Source organism: Galeopterus variegatus, unplaced genomic scaffold (genome assembly GCF_000696425.1).
Source record: "Galeopterus variegatus unplaced genomic scaffold, G_variegatus-3.0.2 Scaffold6829, whole genome shotgun sequence".
Lineage (NCBI taxonomy): Eukaryota > Metazoa > Chordata > Mammalia > Dermoptera > Cynocephalidae > Galeopterus > Galeopterus variegatus.
In genome coordinates, this window is record NW_007732940.1 from 96,898 (window position 1) to 118,115 (window position 21,218).

A 21,218-nucleotide genomic window follows, 5' to 3' on the forward strand; every position below is an offset into this window, starting at 1 on the left:
GGGAAGACCATCCAGTGTATTTTCTGCGTACTCTCATTTCTTCCTGTTTTGTACATGTGTGTTATACATAGAGTTATGTTGCCCACTGGTCAAAGTGCCTGGTTACCCTCCATGGAGCTAGGTTTTAATAAGAGGTCAAATGTCCATAAAATAAATGCTATGAGTGAATCTTCACATAGAGCTGTTGCTCTGAAACCTTCAGAGCACAGTGTCTTCTTGCTTCCCTTCCAGGGGTGAGCGCCCTGCTCTCCTGGTCCTCGTTGTCCTGGGCCCTGGTGTCCTATGCCCATTTCCTGGGCTTCATGAAGCTGGGCCACCTTGCTGTGCCCTGGGCTGCCCTCCTCTGCCAGCAGCTCTGGAGGATGGGCATGTTGGGAACCCGCATCCTGAGTCTGGTCCTGTTTTGCAAAGCTTACCACGTTTGGGTGTTGGTTGTTGGAGGTAAGCTGAGCTCATGACCTGGTCTTCCATTGCTGCATAACAAACCACCCCAGAGCTGAATGCCTTAAAAATAACCACTTATGATCATCACTCCCAGTTCTGGGGACTGACTAGGTTCTGCCGGGTGGTTCTTGCTTGGTGAGGGGGGCCTCATTTAGCTGCAGTAGGATAGCAGGTGTTCAGACGCACAGGGAGGCTTGACTGGCAAAGTAGCCATACTTCACCATCGAGAATTCCACAAGAAAAGAAATGGAAGCTGCCCGTCCTCTGAAAAGATAGGCCCGGAACTGGCTCAGCTACTGGTCAAAGCAGTCACGCCAGCCCGGATTCAAGGGCGTGGAGGAATAGACGAGCACCTGTGAGTGAGTGTCCAGAGTGGGAAGGAGTGCACGCTGGCTCTCCTTGCAGGTGCTACCACAGCTCACACGACCCAGCCTCAAAGGTTCCAGCTGTCTCTGGAGCACAGGACTCCTCAAAACACTGTTCTGTGCCATAGGTTGAAATCTTTTCTGTAGAAAAGCTGTCACTCAACAGAAGGGAGGTACTGGGTCCCACCTGCCCTAACTCAGTACAAAAATATGCAGTACGTGCCATGATTCTGCTCACAGCCTCCAACGTGCCGCATGTCCTTGATGTGCTGAATCTGGGACATTGTCTCTGTTTCAAGTAAGAAAAATAGGACAGCTCCACGGAACCCAAACCTTGCCCCGTCCATCTGTCTCACAGATATGAATGGTGATACAAGGGAGCCTGTCTGACCGTGCAGACTCCCTGAATAGGCCCCATTTGTCCCTGCCAAGGGCAGTGACCTTCTCTGGTCCTCAGTGAACATGCTCTGCAAGCAGGAACAGAGACCTCTTGTTTTAAGAGAACTGAAGATATTGAGAAATATTTGGCCCTTGGGCCTAGAGCAAACATTTATTATAGTTATTGGCAGAAAAGAGAATTTTTTTGGGGGGGTGGGAACTGTGCTCCTAAAGAGAATAGCTATTTTTATTTATTTATTTTTTAAATTCAGCTTGAACTGAGAATGATATTATTCATCTTAAAATGTGAGAATAACAATTATAGCTGGACCACATAGAGTTCTTTCCTTTGGGTGTGGAGGTTTTTGGCTCTTGTAGTAACAATTTAAAAATAGTGGACAATCAGTTTTATAACTGCCTCCTTAAACACTTTCTGGAACTGACATAGCCTAAGTACATAATATTTCATAAGTGTTATTGAAGCTAATCTTCGTTTCTTCATCTCCAAATTACCCTTTATGAGGATCAAATGAAATAATACATGCAAAGATAAAATGCACTGGTTTTCTGTGCCCCTCAGATCTCTTCTGGGTCCCATGTCCTGACCCTGTCCCTCCTCTAACCTTGCACCTGGCCTCTCTCCAGGTGCCCACTGGCTGGTGATGACATTCTGGCTCGTAGCCCAGCAGAGTGACATCATTGACAGTACCTGCCACTGGAGGCTATTCAACCTGCTCGTGGGGGCCGTGTACATCCTCTGCTACCTCAACTTCTGGGACAGCCCCTCCAGAAGCAGGATGGTCACGTTCTACATGGCAAGTGCTTGTGGAAGTTTTCTTTAATCCTTTTACGGTATATAACGTGTGTGTGCATGTGTGTGCACACGTGTGCACTTGTGCATGCACACATATTAAGGAAGGAGTAGCTTAGTTTCAGGAAAAATTCTACATGGAATTATAGTCTTAAAATGAGATGACAGGCTTTGAAGATAATAACCTGATATCCAGTTGTCACATCGTCACTGTGGCAATGACTGGGGCATATTAGGTGATTTCTTCCCTGCATCAGCCTGTCTGCTAAATATCATTACAGTTCAGCTGTATTATATCTTAGCACAATATCCTTGTGAATCAACTCAGTGTTTATTAAGTGTTCATTACTGAGTTCCAGGCATGGTCCTAGATAATGTGAGGAACACCAAGGAGGCCCAATGCCTGTCTTCAGGTTGCCTCTAGTCCAGTAGAGGAGATTTCTACCCATTTTTTAAAAATTCATAATATTTGGTATATAAGTATGTACCTAAATAACCAAAAATTAATGCACAGTGTGGGTAATGCTAGGAGAGAACAAAATGTCTGGGGTCGCAGGAGAACCTGCAGCACCTCTTCCTGTCAGGTGTCCAGAGACGCTCTGGCTGGCAGGTGGGAGTTGAGCTGGGTTGCAGTGGGAAAATAGGGAAGCTGCGGCCGGTGGTTCAGGGCACGGGTCTCAGAGTGAGAACCGCTTGCACCAGGACCCTAGCTCTGCCGATTCCTGTTACCGACTGACTTTGGCCAAGAGTTTAAATTCTCTGAACCTATTTTTCCATTGGCATGTTAGGAATACATCACCCACTTCTCAGCATTACTGTGAAGATTGAGTGAGGTCCACCTTCTTTTCAGGGTCCCTATGAAGGTCAAATTAAATCATGTACATGAATAACTTGGCACAAAATAACCTATAAATAATGTCTGTTATTAATATGAAAAGAGGAGGAGACTTTCGGGGTAAGGAACAGCATTTCAGGATAGAGATAGCACATGTAAGAGGCAGGATACAGGTCCTGTCCAGGAGAGGGTGGGCATCATGGCCTCTTGCTGCTTTTAGGACCTGCATAGCTTAGCAACCCTGCAGGCCATGGAGCCAGACAGACCTAACAAGACGTGCGATGGTGAGTAGTTACCGAGCCTCACCAAGCCTCAGCTTCCACATCTGAAAACCAGAAGGACCTGCATAGCTTAGCAACCCTGCAGGCCATGGAGCCAGACAGACCTAACAAGACGTGCAATGGTGAGTAGTTACCGAGCCTCACCAAGCCTCAGCTTCCACATCTGAAAACCAGGGAGAATAACATGCATGTCATCGTGTGGGGTGAGGACAGGATTTGCTCATGTGTGATGGGGGCCTGGTCCCGAGTAGTGCACGAACAGCTTCCAGCCCACAGGACCCACTCGTCAATCAAATGGAACATTAACCTCCCATCCATTTGCAGAAGCAGATCACTCACGGGTGTGTGAGCCCATCTGCCAGGGCCCTGATAAGCAGGAGCTAAACCAGGAGGAGGCTGAGATTCGTCGCCTCACACTCCTCCCCGGAGCTGCGAGGCTGTTGCATAGGGAAGGGAAGCAAACACTTCATTCTTCCCAGCTCTCTCACACCGTCAGTGGGATCTACAATTGTGGCACGGGCGTCCCCATCACTGTCACTAGGCCTGGATCCCCAGCAGCACAGGGGGGTGGGGCACATGGGTTTCAGGCTCTGGTGCCCAACAGGTTAGGCCATGATGCTCAGATCTTTCAGTTATGAGCTGCATGAAGGTTGTTTGGGATTTTTCTGCCCTGCTTCTTTCATTGCTGAAGTAGTCGTTGCTGGGATTGATAAAGTCATAGATATGAAGCAAAGAGCCTGGTGCCTGGCACAGGATAGATGGAGATACTCTGAGAGTTATATTAGCTAAAAAATAAATGAAGAGAGACTGGGAGGGGGTAAGGAGCGAGGGAGGGAGGGGGAAAGGGAAGGGCAAAGATGTGCAACCTCAGCAAACAGAGGGAGGAGACCCCCAGGACAGCCTGTTAGACACTAGCCTATTTAAAGAGGCACTGCCGGTCCCCTTTTGGGGTGGGGGCTGCAGCCGTGGGGGTGTGGCAAAGGCTCAGGCAGCCATCGGGAGGGCCTGATCCCCCCCTGCTCACAGGGCACGACCTGACCCAGCCTGAGTCCCCCCCACCATGGCTGGCAAGTAAGAACATGAGGTTTAAAATGGTCTCCCAGAAGCATCTGGAAAGGGGGCCCCGTGCTCTATGAGCAGGAGTGCTTGGAGTCCCAGTGGACGGTAAGTGACGGGAATGACGGCTGCCTGCCCGTCATGGCTGCCTTGACTGGGTCCTGCCACCCACCCCACCTCAGTTCCGTTAGGCAGCACTGTCCATGTGTCCCTCTCACAGGTGATGGGAACTGAGCTAAGAGCTCAGATGACACAGACATCGTTTGGAATCCTGACAGCGGTCACTTAACAGCTGGGACCTCCCTCGGGGCTCTGATTTCTGGTGTATAAGGGACAGTAGTGATAACAGCCAGCGCTTGGCGGCATTGTGAGAACCGTTTATGTGCTTGTTCAGTCACTCATCCCCTCCTTGCTTCAGGACAGACTTTGCCTGACGTGACAAGAGCAAACCTCAGTAAGGTCATCCACATTCAGAAGGAAGTAAAGGAAAGTGAGAGCCACAGGTGAGATGTAAATAGAGCCAGGGATGAAGATGAGGAAAACAGACCATGGTGACCCGCCCAGCTGCCCATGGGGCCACAGATCTGGCCTCGGACTCTCTAGGAGCCACAGCCAACAGGCCCTGGTGGCCTCGGGGACCCAGGGGGTCAGGTCTGGGGCCTTGGCAGACTCGGCTCTCAGGGGGCTTGAGCCGGTGTTGGCTCCTGCTCCTGCCCCCTCCGCACTTGCCCCCCCACCCCCACGTTCATCTGACTTAGCAACTAGTCAAGTCCCCCCAAGGCAAGTGACCCACCTGCCCCCAAGGGCCTAAGGAGAAGGCTGAGGCCAGGCTCAGGCACTGGAAGGAAGAAGTGAGATGGTCCGGGGTGGGCAGCAGGTGGCACCTGTGTCACACCTGTAGCGTGTGACTCACAGACTCTGCAACCTCATCCAGCCTGTGACACGGGGTGCTGAGAATCCCAAAGAGAGCCAGAGGACTTAGCCCACAGAGGTAAAGGGCGTGCCCGGGTCACACGGCCCACCAGCGATGTTGCCACAGCCTGGGTCAGACCTTCCATGTTCTGGTGCAGGCCTCTCCCTGGCACCCTCAGTGCAGGGCCCTTTGATGGACTCTCCACCTGCTGATGGGCATTTGGTACCTGCTAGAGAGACCTGAGCCCTTCCCCCAGCAGAAAGTTACTCCTTTTGGGTAACTTGTATTCTTTTGGCAAAGAAAGAGTTAATGCAGCCCCTGCTCGTTTTGTGATGGTTGTAATTACAAAAGCCATCCACATTCTAAGGAGGATGGGCCTGGTGGCTTGGAGTAGCTTTGCTTAAATAATGGAAAACATGTCCCCAGGTCAAAGCAGTAACTGGAGTCATTCTTTCATTGATTCAATCAACACTTGTATGAAGGTTTTTTTGCTTTTTGTTTTTTTCCTCAAGGTTCTGTGCTAGGACTTGTTTCTGTCCTCCTAGGGCTTCCCTGTTCTCATTCCGGATCTCGGGAGTAATAATCAAATGATTAGTAACAGCCAACATTTGGGCAGGATTGGTATGTGCCTGACACTGTTCTAAGCTCAGTGACCATCTTGCTTTGCTTATTTCTAACAGAACTTGGTGAGATACAAAGGTCCAGTGACCCGCTGATGGCCAGGCCGCTAAGCAGGTGGGGAGGGACTCAAATCCAGTTGGGCTGACACTGTAGGCCAAGCCCTTAACCAACAAGCCGGCTGCCTGGCAGGGGTTCCAGAGCATTTTAGCTGTAAGAGGTCTGGGGGCCTCTGGTGCAGCTGCTCCTCAGCTTGGCTGATTGTCAGATGCACTCAGGGAGCTTTTTTTATAAAGTGCAGATTCCCAGGCCCCTCCTCAGAGGTTCTGACTCTATAGGTCTGAGTGGGGCCCAAGGAGCTGTGTTCTGGAGACAGCTTCAGGTGATGCTATGAACAGCCTTGTTTGACAACTACTCACCTGTACTCACCGTCTCCTTTTTCAGAGGTGGAAACTGGCCTGGGGATGATTTTCAAATGTAATAGAAAGCCTGGATTAACCTCTTTCACTGGTCATGGGTTTATTCATTTCAGCATAAGTACAGCTTCTTCCATTTGCAAGAAACAGAATTAGAGACTGGAGTGTGAGAAGGTCAAGTCTATGTGGCCACAAAGACACCAGCGAGTCAGTGCAGCCACTGGATCAGAGAAGTGACGTTATTAAAGTCCCACAGGAGCACAATAGGCAGAGAGAGGGGCAGAGCCTGGGAGAGCCAGGGAAGGCTGCATAGAGCTGACATCAGCACTGAGAGCTGAGCGCTGAGCACGGGTCCTGAGGAGGCGGTGGGGAGGCACCTGGGAGAGCCAGGGAAGGCTGCATAGAGCTGACATCAGCACTGAGAGCTGAGCGCTGAGCTGAGCACGGGTCCTGAGGAGGCGGTGGGGAGGCACGAGGGCGTTTCAGGCAAAGCTGCAGAAGCAGTACCAAGGCCGTGGAGTATTGGGGAATCCACGGGAAAGTAAGTGTGGGTGGTGTCAGAGATAAAGCTGGACACCAGCTAAAGGCAATGCAGACGGATTTCATTCAGTCTGTTGCAGCAGGGAAGAGGGTCCAGCAAGACAGCTCTACTTCTTTTTGTGCAGGGGTGACTGAGCATCTTAAAGGGAGAAAGAGGGAAGAGGAACTTTGGGGGCTTGAGCAGAGTCAGGGAAGTGGAAATTACAAATAGTGGGAAGGGGGTGGTTAACATGACTGTCCCATCCAGGTTTGTTAACTGGTGCTTGTTGGGAGCAGAAACGAACTTCTTTATGAGAGGAGGCCGGGGTCGCTTATGCTAAAGCAAGGTGCCCGGCTGGGAGAGGGACCTCCTTGAATGTCTGTGTTTCAAAGAAATGACTCGGGTTTTTGAGAAGACAGTTCTGGGTGGTAGAAGATTTTTTTTCTCAAAGGGCAGAGAAATGATTTACAATTGCAAGCTTTCTAGAGTAACTGCTCTAAGAGGGAAGCCCTGTCTGTCCATCACCAGGTTATGGCTAAAACAAATGGTAAATTCTGCTGGAAGTACTGAGCTTTCCTAGTCCAAAACATAAGGAGTCTGGGTCATCACCATAGAGATGTGGCCTTGAGCTATTAGAAACTATGCTAGTGTCTGTTCACATCTCTTAGTGCAGGGCGTTGAATGGGGTCATTTGGGCTGAGAGTCTGCTGTTCTCGCTGGGCATGGTTGAGGCCTCATCGAGAGGGCAGCTCAGAGGATCCCAGCTAGAGTTTGGTCAAGGAGAGGCTCTTTGTCAGTGGAATGCCGTTTTGGGGGCAGTGTGTTGGAAGATGACCCTGGGAAGGAAAATTGGAGCTAAATGGTAAACAAGACTGCCTACATTGCTGAAGAGTAGGGACTTGACTCCAAAGTGAAGATGAGACTGTTTAGAGGTGTGTCAGGGACAGATGACAAGGTCCAGCCTGTGGGTGAAGTGGGTCCCCCTGTGGAGGACACATTGCAGAGAGAGTGAAGACAGGAGGTAAAAGGGCCAGCACCACGAAACCAACAGGACCAGACAGCTGATGGATTGTGGCTGATTAAGGGGTGGGGAGAGAAGGACTCCAGATTTTCCGTTCTGGGCTGCTGGGCAGTGCCATTTAGTACTGAAATACTGCCTGTTGAGCCCAAAGGAATGGGGGCAGTGGGCATTCTCAGGATTAATCAGCAGCCCTTAATACAGTTTTTAATGCTCTCCTTGTTTGAATTTGGAGGGTTAAAATGAAGCCAATGAATTATCATGGCAAATCTTTTGAAGACTTTTAGCATATCAGCATGATAATTTACTTTTTTAATGTCTCGTATGCATTAAAATTTAATGTGTCATATTTAAATTATATCAGGTTTGTTTACTTCTTTTTATAAAGAAATATTTTTGTATTTAAAAATTAGAAACCAAAATTATTAAGCCAGCCTGGAGGTAAACAGAGCCTTCTGTAAAAGCCCGCCATGTAGAACCAGCCACTGGGCAAGGCTCCATTTTCAGCTGTGAGATCACCTCCCTGCCACCACCTGGTGGCCTCAAGACAAGTTTACCTTTAAAGAGGGAAATATTTGAAGGAAAACAATCTTAAGTTATGAAAGTTTGTGACTCTAGCTTACAGGAATTCAGTGTCACCATGAGCTTTGCAGGTGCTTTTCGTTATCATGTTATAACACACATGCCAGCAGTTAGCATGAGAATGGAGAAATATATAAAAAAGAAAATAAGAGTCTTCTCTCAGCCCAGCCTGACTTGCCCAAGGGAGCCAGCGTAGCCATTTGAGCGGTGCCCTTACATTTCCTGTGCATCTGTGGTTCAGCAGACATTTAATGAACCGCACCAAGAACAGGGAGAACCTGCCTTTGCCAGAGAAGCTCTCACTGGAACCATGACCCTTCTTTTAGGAGAGCCCCATCATCCTGGGAGCCCTGCTGGGCAGCAAGGACACAGGGGGACAGCTGCAGACTCATAGGACATGCACCTGACAAGGCCTGGGAGCCCTGCTGGGCAGCAAGGACACAGGGGGACAGCTGCAGACTCATAGGACATGCACCTGACAAGGTGTGGTGACTCTCTCCTCGGTCTCACAGGTAACTGTGGTGACTCTCTCCTCGGTCTCACAGGTAACTGTGGTGACTCTCTCCTCGGTCTCACAGGTAACTGTGGTGACTCTCTCCTCGGTCTCACAGGTAACTGTGGTGACTCTCTCCTCGGTCTCACAGGTAACTGTGGTGACTCTCTCCTCGGTCTCACAGGTAACTGTGGTGACTCTCTCCTCGGTCTCACAGGTAACTGTGGTGACTCTCTCCTCGGTCTCACAGGTAACTGTGGTGACTCTCTCCTCGGTCTCACAGGTAACGCTGCTGGAGAATGTCATCCTTTTGCTCTTGGCCACTGACTTCCTCCAGGGGGCATCGTGGACCAGCCTTTGGACCATTGTGGGGGTCTTGTCTGGATTTCTGATTGGTAAGACCTGATGTCACCTTCTTCTCCGTGCACCCTCCCCAACTTGGTTTTTGTTTGTTTGTTTTTTACATTGGACTCAAAGAGTAGGAAACTGGGCTCAGAAGCAGTTAGCTGGAGAATGAGGACAGAGCTTATCACACTGAGGGTGGCAAGGCTGTCCCCACAAGGGCGTGAGAAACTGAGCTCAGCCTTGTCTGCCGTGCTTGACTGTGCGCAGAACTCGAGTGGAGCTGGCTGTCGACTTCCATGCCTCGTGTGTGGCGCTTGCTCCCAGAGCTCCCCACAGGGTGAGGGACGTGACTCCCCCTCCTCTCCCGCCTCAGCATTGTGTGGGGGCCGCCGAGCAGGGAGCACATCCTGTCCTCCTGACATGCACCACCTGCTACACCTGCACAAGCACCTGGGGAAACAGGTGCCGGAGTGTCCCCAACCTGGAATTGAGGAAGATGAGGCACAGAGGAGGTTAAGTAACTCCATAAAAGATCAGACAGTTTGTAAGTGGTAGAACTTAGGTTCAAGCCCAGCTCCAGCATGGCGGGCATCAGTATAGTGCCTGGCAGCTTCAGGTAACCAGTCGTGTTTTACGAATGAACAACTCCAAGGTCTGTGGTGTGCCCACAGTGTTAATCTCACTTCCCAGATCGGTGTGACCTCATCAGGGGATTCCTCTCCTACACTAGAAATATACAAATAAGAGGTGCTGGTGCCAACCTGCTCTCCCCCTACATGGAGGACTTCATGCCCTGTGGTGGAACAGTCCAGCGGAGCCACCTAAATGCCTCACAATCCAGTGCAGAGGTCCCCCAATTGTTTGGGCTTCTCCCCCTATGCTCCTACCCTCACCCCAAAACTCTTCCTCTGCTCACCCACACTCTGAAAGAGGCACATGGAGTGGCTGAGACCATCCAGACAGCCCGGGCCCTCACCCAGAGAAATGAAATGCCAGGTTCTTTCCTTGCTCAATGCTACTACCAGGGGTTGGACTGGCCTCTGTGTGTAGCCTTGACCTTGATGTAAGCATTCAGAGAGATGAAGTGACTATTTACCGGATGGAGAAGATTCATAAATTGTGGCCTTCTGACAGATATTTGAGAGCCAGAAACCACCCTGGGCGTTAAGCTCTGTCCCTTCTTTGGGAAATGTCATGAGTCCTAGCTTCTTAGAGCTTCAGGAGGCTGAGCCAACCCCTTCTTTTTCAAATTAAATTTTTTCTTTTGAAATAATTGTAGTTTTAGAAAAAATACAGAGTTCCCTGTATTTCCCAGTTTCCCACCGTGGTAACATCATGCAAAATTATAGTACAGTGTCACAACCAGAGTGTCAACAGGATACCGGCAAGATCCAGGGAGAGTGTTTGCATTGCAGTGAGGACCCTTCAGGCGCCCAGTTCCTCACACCCTCCACCTCCTTAACCCCTGGCAGCCACCAGTCCATCCTCTATTCCTGTGATTGTGTAACTTCAAAATGTTATGTAAATGGACTGGTATGGTGTGTAGCTCTGGGGACTGGTTTTATTTGCTCAGCACGAGTCTGAGAGTCACCTGGTTGTCATGTACACCAACAGTGCCTCTGTGCGTGTGGCTGGGTCTTATTCCACGGTATGGATGGACCAGTTTGTTTAACCGTCTGCCTGCTGAAGGGCTTCTGGAGAGTCCTTTTTAAAGTAATAGTTTGAACAGCAAGACATTGATTTCTCAGCTGCTCATGCACATATAAATGGCCCAGAGAAAGCTGAGGACGCCCAGCCGCCCAGTGAGAGCGCTGCTCTCACTCACAGCACACGTTGATCTGGGTGTCCTGCTGTTTCCAGCGATCCTTTTGGGGGGAAGGGGCCATGTGATAGTTGGGATGAAGGGGCTTTGCCAATTCGTGGTGAGCGCTGCTCTCACTCACAGCACACGTTGATCTGGGTGTCCTGCTGTTTCCAGCGATCCTTCTGGGGGGAAGGGGCCATGTGATAGTTGGGATGAAGGGGCTTTGCCAATTCGTGGACAGTATAGCTGAGTCCTGTGGACACTGTGGAGTTGGAAGTAAAAATGCCCTCCCCAAGTCAACACATGACTTATTGTAACACTCTGATTCGAAAAGACGTCTGACACCACTCCTAAAACGTGTCGCACTCCTGGGAGCTGCCATGCAGATTTCCCACCCAGTTTCACTACAGCGAGAAGGTGTGACACAGAGCCACTGGCCGCAGGTCAGCACTGGTGCTCAGATGGCCACAGGGGCTCAGCTAGAGCCAGGCCTGCAGGTGCCTACTTCCTAGGGGTGCAGCTGGCTACACCCTGGCTCCAGAGTGGCCTTTAGGACTCCTCAGCTGGAAGTCCGTACACATATTATAGTCCAATGAGCACAGGCTTCAAAGAAGGCAGCTCTGGCTCACATCTGGGCTCCTCCACCTTTTCTTCTTTCCCTTCACCAACATTTATTGAATACTGACTGCATGCCAGCCTGGGATTACAACCACAAACTTAGCCAAGGATGTGGCCTCTTGGATACTGTATTTTTACTGATTAACTGTGCTTAGGACTTTTGCGATCAGGCAGCTTGGCTCATCTTTCCTGGTCTTAGTTTACTGTAAAAGGAGAGTGACAATATGTCCCTCCCCGGGTGATTGTGAGAATCCAAAATAGCATGTAGAAATTGTTTGAGCAGTGCCTGCTGCAGAGGTGTCACTGAATGTGTAGGAATTCCCCTTCCGTTTCCCGTGGTCAAGCCCTGCAGCGACCTGGGCCTCTTGTGACCTCCTAGTCCACCTCCAAAGGCACTGGAGGGTTGGAGGGGAGCGTCCTTCTAGATCTATCATGCTGCGATCTCCAGCCCCTCAGACTCTTCCCCAAGTTCCGTGCTGTTTATAACAAGCACCCTGAAACTAGGCACTATCTCCAGTGCAACAGGAAACTGGAAATAACGTGGGAGGCTTACTGGAATGCTCTGCTAAAGAAATTACTGCAGCAGTCAACACTTCTAATCAAAATACATTAAACTGAGAACAATGTGATTAAGATGTTTATGCACAAAGGAAGTGTTGTTGTTGCTCATGGAAATTCCTTGATATGAGGATTTTGATGAATATGATTAACCTCTGCTTAGGTCTTACTTGTTTTTGAGGTTATTTCTCACCTCCCTCCCCCACCCCCAGCTTTGGAATCCATCAACCAGTGTGTTGATGGTTGAATTCTGAGTATTTGATTCAGTTGTTTGAAAGTAAAATTGACATTTCTACCAAACATCTCACACATATGCATGTGGACACATACACACATTCATGCATGCACGCATACACACAAAGGCACACACATACACACACTCACACACACACACATCTTCAATACTCAACTGGAGCTGCCCTCAAGGAAGAAAGCATAGAATCAGTAGGATTTAAGCTTTGTTTTTACGTTTTCAAGTTTAGAAACATTTGCAGCTTATGGAAGCTGGAGCCTATTTAAATTCTCCCAAAATATCCAGTTCTGAGCCTCCAAGCATAGTCCTATTTTGGAACCCAAATGACATTATTCCATTCAAAAGGACCAGAACCTGGAGCTTTGCAAACCACAGGGAGGATGTAGGACTCAAAGAACGTAAACTTGTGTTCTTTTTTCTTTTTCAGGCAGTGTCTCGCTGGTAATTTATTACAGCCTGCTACATCCAAAGTCCACAGACATCTGGCAGAGCTTCATAAGGAAGTCCTGTGGCATTGCAGGTGGTGACAAAACAGAGAGAGAATCTTCTCCCCAGGCTCTGGCTCTAGCTGGGGAGAGGCCCGAATGCTCGGGCTCGTGCCAAAGGGAAAGTTATGAGATAACAAGTCTGGGGGAGCCCCCCAGCCCAGAGCAGGGCCCTACAGAGGCTGGGCTGGGGACCCAGATTGCTGGGGGAGACTCTTTCCTCAGTCACCACCACTGGCTGTTGATGAAACTTGCCTTAAAAACAGGAAACATGTCTAAGATCAATGCAGTCTTTGGAGAAGACAGTCCTGGCTGTCCTTGTCCTCCTGTGTGGGGGTTGAGTCAACACCACAGCCTGCCAGGGAAGCTCCTTTTTCCCCAACAAGAGCCCCAGCTCTCGCCCTGTGGCCCCCACACATCAGAGAAAGGCTCTGAGTTTGAAGGTGTCCCTAAAGCAGAAGCTGACACATTGGAAACCTCAAGTTATGTCTCTTTTGCCAGCGATTATCAGGACAAAGCACCTACCCAGAAGCCACTGGCCACACAGGGAAAGGGTAGCCCAGAGGAAGATGCTGAGTCTGCCCCTGGGGCACAGGGGAGGGGTGAGGGTGGGCAGCTGAGAGGAGGAGAAGGACAGGAGAGCTCCACGCTGTACTTCAGTGCCACTGCAGAAAGGGCCACATCCTCACCCCAGGAAGGCAGCCCAGTGACTCCACGGATGTCCTGCTCTGGGAGGAGATTGGGAAGGAGCAGTCCTGACCAGCCCACCTTACCCCAGCCAGCTGCTAAGCCCTTTCCCCTCACCATGGCTGACATCAGCCCCATCCTAGGCATGGGCCCATGCAGAAGCTTCTGCCCTGGTGCAGGCTTCCCCAGAAGATCCTTGGGTAGCTCAGAGCTTGGGGAGTGGCAGGAGCCTACAAGGGACCTAAATCATCCTGCTGCTACAGGCATACAGATATCATTCCCCAAAATGAGCCTGAGACCTGCCAATGAGCCATGCCTCACATCCACCCCTAAGTCTGAGTCTCTCCAAGGGGACAACAGCTTCAGTGAAAGAATGAGGCATGAGACGAGCTTTTTCATCTGACCACAATTATGGTGGGTGAAGACAACAGGTCAGCAGATCAGGCTGAGTGCTTGGTGTCAGGACAAGAGAAATCCCACTTCTGACACTAGAATGAGGCATGAGACGAGCTTTTTCATCTGACCACAATTATGGTGGGTGAAGACAACAGGCCAGCAGATCAGGCTGAGTGCTTGGTGTCAGGACAAGAGAAATCCCACTTCTGACACCTGCATCTTTGGGTACTTCACCTCCCCTCTGGATCTCCATCTACACACCTGAGAAATGAGGGAGCAGGACTGGATGATTTCTAAGACTCCCTGTAAACATCATATATGCATACCACACACATGCATAGGAGAGATTCTCTCTAACACAGTGTGGGGGGAGAGAAAAGCCCTCCCATCAAAATTGCCTGCTTCTTTTTATGAGCTAGATAATCCATATTTCATCTTTTTTCTCTGGCTTCTAGGAAACTCAAAGGTAAAACCCAGAGTGCTATTTTTTTTTCTGGGTTTTTGTTGGCAATTAGCTTTTCCTGATCCTAAGTGGTTATTAATCTCTTTTTTTAAAAAGGCATTCTAACTGCACTATTTTATGAAATCTCATGATAAGGTAACACAAACCCTTTCTGGAAGTAGACAAGACCTGTGTGGTTGCAATCATCAACATAACTGAAAGTGTAAATGTCATTCTGAGATTCCTACGTCTCTTCAGCAGATCCTAGAGATGTTTTTCTGTTAAGCATGCAGCTCTCCTTCCCACAGGCTGGCCAGCCAGCAGTTTTCATCCACTCCCATTACTGCTTTCCTCCCCATTTCCTTTATCTCCAATTTTGTTCTCTCCTCCATTCAATGTGATATACTATCTGTGATTTAAGTTCATCCAACCAGAAGGGAAGCAAATGTCCTTTCCCCTTGTGCTCTATTTCTTTCTAACTTTTCCCCTTAAAGATGTTCTTTAGGGATAGGTATTTCCATCATGTCTTTAAGCCTTCCTTTGTAGCTGATTAAGGAAGCCCAAGCATAAACTGTGAAAGAGAAGGGCACACAGAAGGCTGGTGCCATTGGGTGGTGGGTAGTTTTTTTCCTCTCCAAACACCTCTGGGTTCAGGGACAATATTAGAGCTCCAAAGAGGAAGTGTAGAATAACTTAGCTCAGCTCACTCATGCCAAGGGCATATGCAAACATTTTCTGCAATAAGCTCTCACCCTATCAGCATCCTTAAACATTGCAGACAGGTGGCTAAGGACTTTTGGCACAACAAATAAAGAGAGTTTGTTGACAGAACAAAATCGCTCACAGTTCCATCACCTTTCTATGATGGCATCTGGGTTCCTCCTCCACCCAAGCTCTCACCAGCCAGGTGAAAATGATGGGGCCTCTTCCTTGATTCCAAACCCACCTGCCCTCACCATTTGTGCTCCGAGATGCCACTCATGCACCACTTTGTGGGAGCCTTCCCCACCTGCCTTCTGCCTCAGCCTGCACTCCACTGTCCTTTGTCCTTTGGTGACACCCTTCCTAAACTTAAAGCCCCCCTCCCCTGAATGCTAATTAGGGGTTGAAATCTTAACTGTGAGCTCTATTAGTCCAAGGCCCAACACAGTGCCTGGCATAAAGTAGGCATTGAGATGATACTACAGGATGAATCAAAAAATTAGTGATGGCTTTAATGCATATCCTGGTGAAGAAGCATTTGTGTCATGGGGGAAAGGTGGGGTGGGATGTAGTGAACTTGCCCATTCTTTTCAAACATTCTGGTCCCTGAACAGGCTGGAAAACTAGAAATCCTCCTCCTTTATCCTGGTGAAGAAGCATTTGTGTCATGGGGGAAAGGTGGGGTGGGATGTAGTGAACTTGCTCATTCTTTTCAAACATTCTGGTCCCTGAACAGGCTGGAAAGCTAGAAATCCTCCTCCTTCATCCATCCATCCATCCATTCATTCATTCAAGGACTATAAATCGAGCGTAACAGGCACTAAGTACACAGAAGTCAAGGCATGTATTTGCTGTTCAGGGCTCATAGACCAGCATGGACCTCTCAAATGGCCTCTTAATTTCATACCTCCAGAGCGGGTATCACCAGGCAGTGAAGAGGATGAGAAAATACACATATTTATAGAAAAGATTAATAAATGGACGCTGCATTAGAAAATGCTTATTGAGCACCTACTGAATGCTGGTTACTAGGATCACAAAGCCACCCAGGAGCAAGTTCACAACGTGCCTTTGGCACTCAGCAGGGGAGAGGGTGGTGCCTCATCGTGCTCCCTCTGGGACAGGGCTACAGGAACCTGTGTGGATTTACTGAGCAGGAAGGACATGATGACCACCTGCAGAGACTCGAGGCTGTCCTGTGGAAGAGAGACTTGATTTTCTTCCTGCAGGGGTAGCGTGAACCACCAAGAAACACATCAGGGCTCAATATAGGATCTTCAAGACAGAATTTTGCAAAGGTGGACAAAACAGCCTCAGGAGTCAGGAGGTACATTTCACTGAAGATGAGCAAATAAAGCCTGGACAGCCCCTTAGCAAAAAGACTAAGAAGGAAATTCAGGGACTAGAACACAGCTCAAAGTGACCATTCAGGCCCTAGCCCTGGGGCTTCAATGGCTGTGTGAGCCGTGGGAGGACTTGGAAGTCTGTTCGGGGACATTTCCCTTCCCGGAGAAGAGAAGAAGCAGAGGATCAAAACCTCGCATGTGGAGGGACTTAGGTGACAGTGCCAGCTCTCTGCCCTCACGGAGTCCCCTCAGAGCAGGTCTAGGTGTTATCCAGCCCTGAGACCTTGGGCCTCTGCCTGGTGGACGAAGACATGGACAGCCACATCAGGGGCTCTGCCGACTGTCAGGACAGAAGNATTCAGGGACTAGAACACAGCTCAAAGTGACCATTCAGGCCCTAGCCCTGGGGCTTCAATGACTGTGTGAGCCGTGGGAGGACTTGGAAGTCTGTTCGGGGACATTTCCCTTCCCGGAGAAGAGAAGAAGCAGAGGATCAAAACCTCGCATGCGGAGGGACTTAGGTGACAGTGCCAGCTCTCCGCCCTCACGGAGTCCCCTCAGAGCAGGTCTAGGTGTTATCCAGCCCTGGATGCCTGTGATGTTTCACCCACTCGTCGACCTCCGCCTGGTGGACGAAGACATGGACAGCCACATCAGGGGCTCTGCCGACTGTCAGGACAGAAGGGCCCTCTTCTGAGCCAGGATTTGTGGCCTTACCCCTGCACGCTGAAGGCTCCCCAGGACTGGATGACCATTGTCTTCCTTGGGCAATGGTTGCTGAAGAGAGACTTGATTTTCTTCCTGCAGGGGTAGCGTGAACCACCAAGAAACACATCAGGGCTCAATATAGGATCTTCAAGACAGAATTTTGCAAAGGTGGACAAAACAGCCTCAGGAGTCAGGAGGTACATTTCACTGAAGATGAGCAAATAAAGCCTGGACAGCCCCTTAGCAAAAAGACTAAGAAGGAAATTCAGGGACTAGAACACAGCTCAAAGTGACCATTCAGGCCCTAGCCCTGGGGCTTCAATGACTGTGTGAGCCGTGGGAGGACTTGGAAGTCTGTTCGGGGACATTTCCCTTCCCGGAGAAGAGAAGAAGCAGAGGATCAAAACCTCGCATGCGGAGGGACTTAGGTGACAGTGCCAGCTCTCCGCCCTCACGGAGTCCCCTCAGAGCAGGTCTAGGTGTTATCCAGCCCTGGATGCCTGTGATGTTTCACCCACTCGTCGACCTCCGCCTGGTGGACGAAGACATGGACAGCCACATCAGGGGCTCTGCCGACTGTCAGGACAGAAGGGCCCTCTTCTGAGCCAGGATTTGTGGCCTTACCCCTGCACGCTGAAGGCTCCCCAGGACTGGATGACCATTGTCTTCCTTGGGCAATGGTTGCTGGATGGAGCATTGGAATCACTACCCCTCAGCTTAATCTTTGTGGTCCAGACCCACAGAGCATGACCATGACACTTGGAGAGAGCAGTGCCAATGTCCTCCAGGCAAAGACCACCAGGAACCACCTGTGGTTGAACTCGTTGAATTTATGACTCATCTTCAGTGAAGAACACACCCTATGGGGGACTGTGGGATTTCTGATTAAAAGGATGTTCAAAAGGACCTAAAGGACTTGAGCTTTGGTTGGGTAAACTTGGGGAGTGTCTAAGGAAGCAGGGGCTCACTAGAAAATGGGTACAATTCTGTGACTGGATATGGTAATAATATCATCTGTAGAGGGGCAGACTAGACATCTAGCAGACCAGATAAAGCTGTAGTTGGCAAAGAAGCTTTAACCCAGTTAATGAGAAAGGGGGTTTGGTGTTTTGTGGGTTGTACAGAGACCTTGTTTTTGTTTCACTCTATCATGGTCTCTGAGTGGCCTTGTCTAGTACTGACATTCTGTGGGACAGTTCATGTCCGACAGAAGAACACCCTGACAGCCTGTGATCATCAGACCAGCTCCTGCAGATCAGGATATTAGTAGTCGCTTAATAGCTGTTTCTTAGGCTGGATGTTTTATGTCAGATCACCACCCACACAGCAGCTCTTCCAGAGCACTACCAGCAGTTCAATCTCCAACTGTGCCTGCAGCAGATTGTATTTTAGCTTCTCTTGTCTTTAGTAGCTTGGAACTAATCTGAAGTTGTCCACAGTGTAAAGCACTTCATAGGAAGAGAAAGGAGACCGACAGTAGACTGTCACGGGAGCCCAGCATCATGACTGATGCGGAACTATCGTGAGCTGGTGCCACACCAGTGCAGACCTGTCTGCATGTCCTCCGTCGTCATGCAGGAAGCACAGGGAGTGGCCCAGCTTCTGTGTAGCAGCTCCCAGCACATGAGACCCGCCTACCTGTGTGATCTCACTGGTTCCTCTGACAGCTGGTAGGTCAGGACCAGCCTCCTCCCGCTCCTTACAGAAGTGAGCTGCCACGAAGAAGAGCCGACACCTGGGCGAGGACTCTCCAAACACACTGAGCAGTGGCTGGATTCAACCTGCCGTTCCCACCTGCTTACCCCCATTCCCACCTATTCTCTCCTCCGCTTCCATCAGATTCACTCTTCTGTTCCCACCTATTCATTCCCACCTATTCACCCGTCCATTCCCACCTTACCAGTCTTTTTTGGCTTCTCCCTCTCTTAAGACTGAGGAGTGGTGCCTCACTCCCAGAGTCCCCTCCCTCCCTCGTTTGCTTTTGTATTAGTGTGTAGACTCAGGCCTGTGGAGATCCGTCCTCCTTAGGTAAACACCAAAGGGCCGATGGAGTTGCCCTTGCGAGCTGGAGTCTGGTTCTATCCATTCTACTGCATCAAGAAGTGATAACAAAAATCTTTTGTAAAAATGAAAAATAGAGTACTGAGATCAGAAAACAAAAACTCAAAGAAAGAACTAATTTAAAGAAAGAGATTGACTTCTGGACAAAAGAGCTGAGGAATCAAGATTCTGCCAAGAAAAATTAATTATTCTTGGAGGAAGACATCTTTAGCTGGATACCCTGTACAACTCTTCATTCACAATATCCAGTATCTGATTAAAAATTTAAATGCATGCTAAAAACAGGATCAAATGAATGAAAATGAAGAGAAAAGATAGATAACAAATGCAGAACCAAAGGTGACCTTTACACTGGAGTTATCAGACAGGGATTTTAAGATAATCGTGATTAGCATTTTCAAGAAGATAGCAGTAAAGCTTAAAAAAAAAAAAGATGAAATACAGAAAATTCTCTGTATTTTTTCTATTTTGTTCAAATAGTTATTTGGAATATTTAAAATTCTAAAAGGAGAGTCTAGAATCGGGAAATAGAGTTTCCTAAATTTAGAACTCATTGGATGGCTTTAATAGCTGATTGGGCACAGCAGAGAACAAAATTAGTAAAGAGGAATATAGTTCAATAAAAAAATGTCAAATTAAGGAACAAAAGAAAAATAAATGAAAAAGAGAGAATGGAGAATAAGAAACATGGAGTGAACAGTAAAAATCTAAGATACATTTGCAAGAGAGTTATTATACAAGAAGAAAGAGAAAATGGGACAAAAAACAATATTTCAAAAAAAATGACTAAAAATTTTCCATACAGATGAAAGGCATCAACCAAGATTCAAAAATCATAGGAAGCCCCAGATAAGATATATATAGAGAGAAAACCACACTTTGACCAAAGTCAAAGAGAAATATCTTAAAAGCAGCCAGAGGAAGAGGACACATTATATTTAAATTAACAATGATAAGACCAAGTTGACTTTCAACAGAAAATATGAAAGCCAGAAATTTAATAAAAAGTAATAGGCTAGTATCAAAAAAGAATCTGTAAACCTGGAAATCTGTATGCAGCAAAAATGTCTTTCAAAAATAAAAGGTAGGGCCGGCCCGGTGGTGCACTGCTACAGTGCGCCGCTTGGGAGCGCGGTAGCGCTCCCGCCGAGGGTTCGGATCCCACATACAGACTGGTTCCCGCTCACTGGCTGAGCGAGGTGTGGGAGCAACACCGAGGGTTGCGAGCCCGTTGCCGGTCCCAGTCCGGTACGGGCGCGACACTGAGGGTTGCAATCCATTGCCGGACACGAAAAAAGACAAAAAAAGGAGAAAAAAAAAAAACTTGGGGATGAAGAGTCAATGTGAAGGGGAAAACTGAAAATAACTGGCATGGTTACCACACGGAGACACCCACAGGACTTCTCTGACCCACTGTAGAGCACTCGGCCTCTGTGCCAAATGGCCCCCAAGCTGTGGCCATTTAAAATGTGTGTGTGTGTGTTCTTTTTTTGTTGTTAACCTAGCTAATGGTTTGTCTATTTTAGTTATCTTCTTGAAAAACCAACTTTTTGTTTTGTTGATCTTTTCTGTTGTCTTGGGTCTCTATTTCATTTAGTTCTGCTCTGATCTTAATTGACAACAAATATGAAAATCTGGAAGATATGGTTAAGCTTCTAGACACATACAAACTACCAAGACTGAACCAAGAAGAGAGAGAAAACCTGAACAGACCAATAACAAGCAAGGAGATTGAAGAGTTAATTAGCAATCTTCCAGCAAAGAAAAGTCCAGGTCTGAATAGCTTTACAGCTGAATTCTATCAAACTTTTAAAGAGGAGTTAATACCCATTCTCCTCAAACTATTCCAAACAATCGAAACAGAAACTACTCTCCCAAACTCATTCTATGAAGCCAACATAATTCTAATACCAAAACCAGATAAAGACACAACAAAAATAGAAAATTACAGGCCAATATCCTTGAACCTAGATGTAAAAATCCTCAACAAAATATTAGCAATCAGAATACAGCAACATATTGAAAAAATTATACCCTGTGATCAAGTGGGATTCATCCCAGGGATGCAAGGATGGTTCAACAT

General features: G+C 48.4%; 1 protein-coding gene across 1 annotated transcript in view; it reads left to right on the top strand.

Moving 5' to 3' along the window:
• XKR5 (XK, Kell blood group complex subunit-related family, member 5) overlaps positions 1–13,895 on the top strand; it is a 23,696-nt gene extending 9,801 nt beyond the window's left edge. Inside the window, exons 5-8 of the mRNA XM_008591314.1 lie at positions 232–441; positions 1,833–2,002; positions 9,014–9,125; positions 12,736–13,895. Coding sequence (XP_008589536.1) covers positions 232–441; positions 1,833–2,002; positions 9,014–9,125; positions 12,736–13,883 — 1,640 coding nt within the window. The 3' untranslated portion in view covers positions 13,884–13,895. The remainder of the gene's footprint in view (positions 1–231; positions 442–1,832; positions 2,003–9,013; positions 9,126–12,735) is intronic.
• The last annotated feature ends 7,323 nt before the right edge of the window (positions 13,896–21,218 follow it).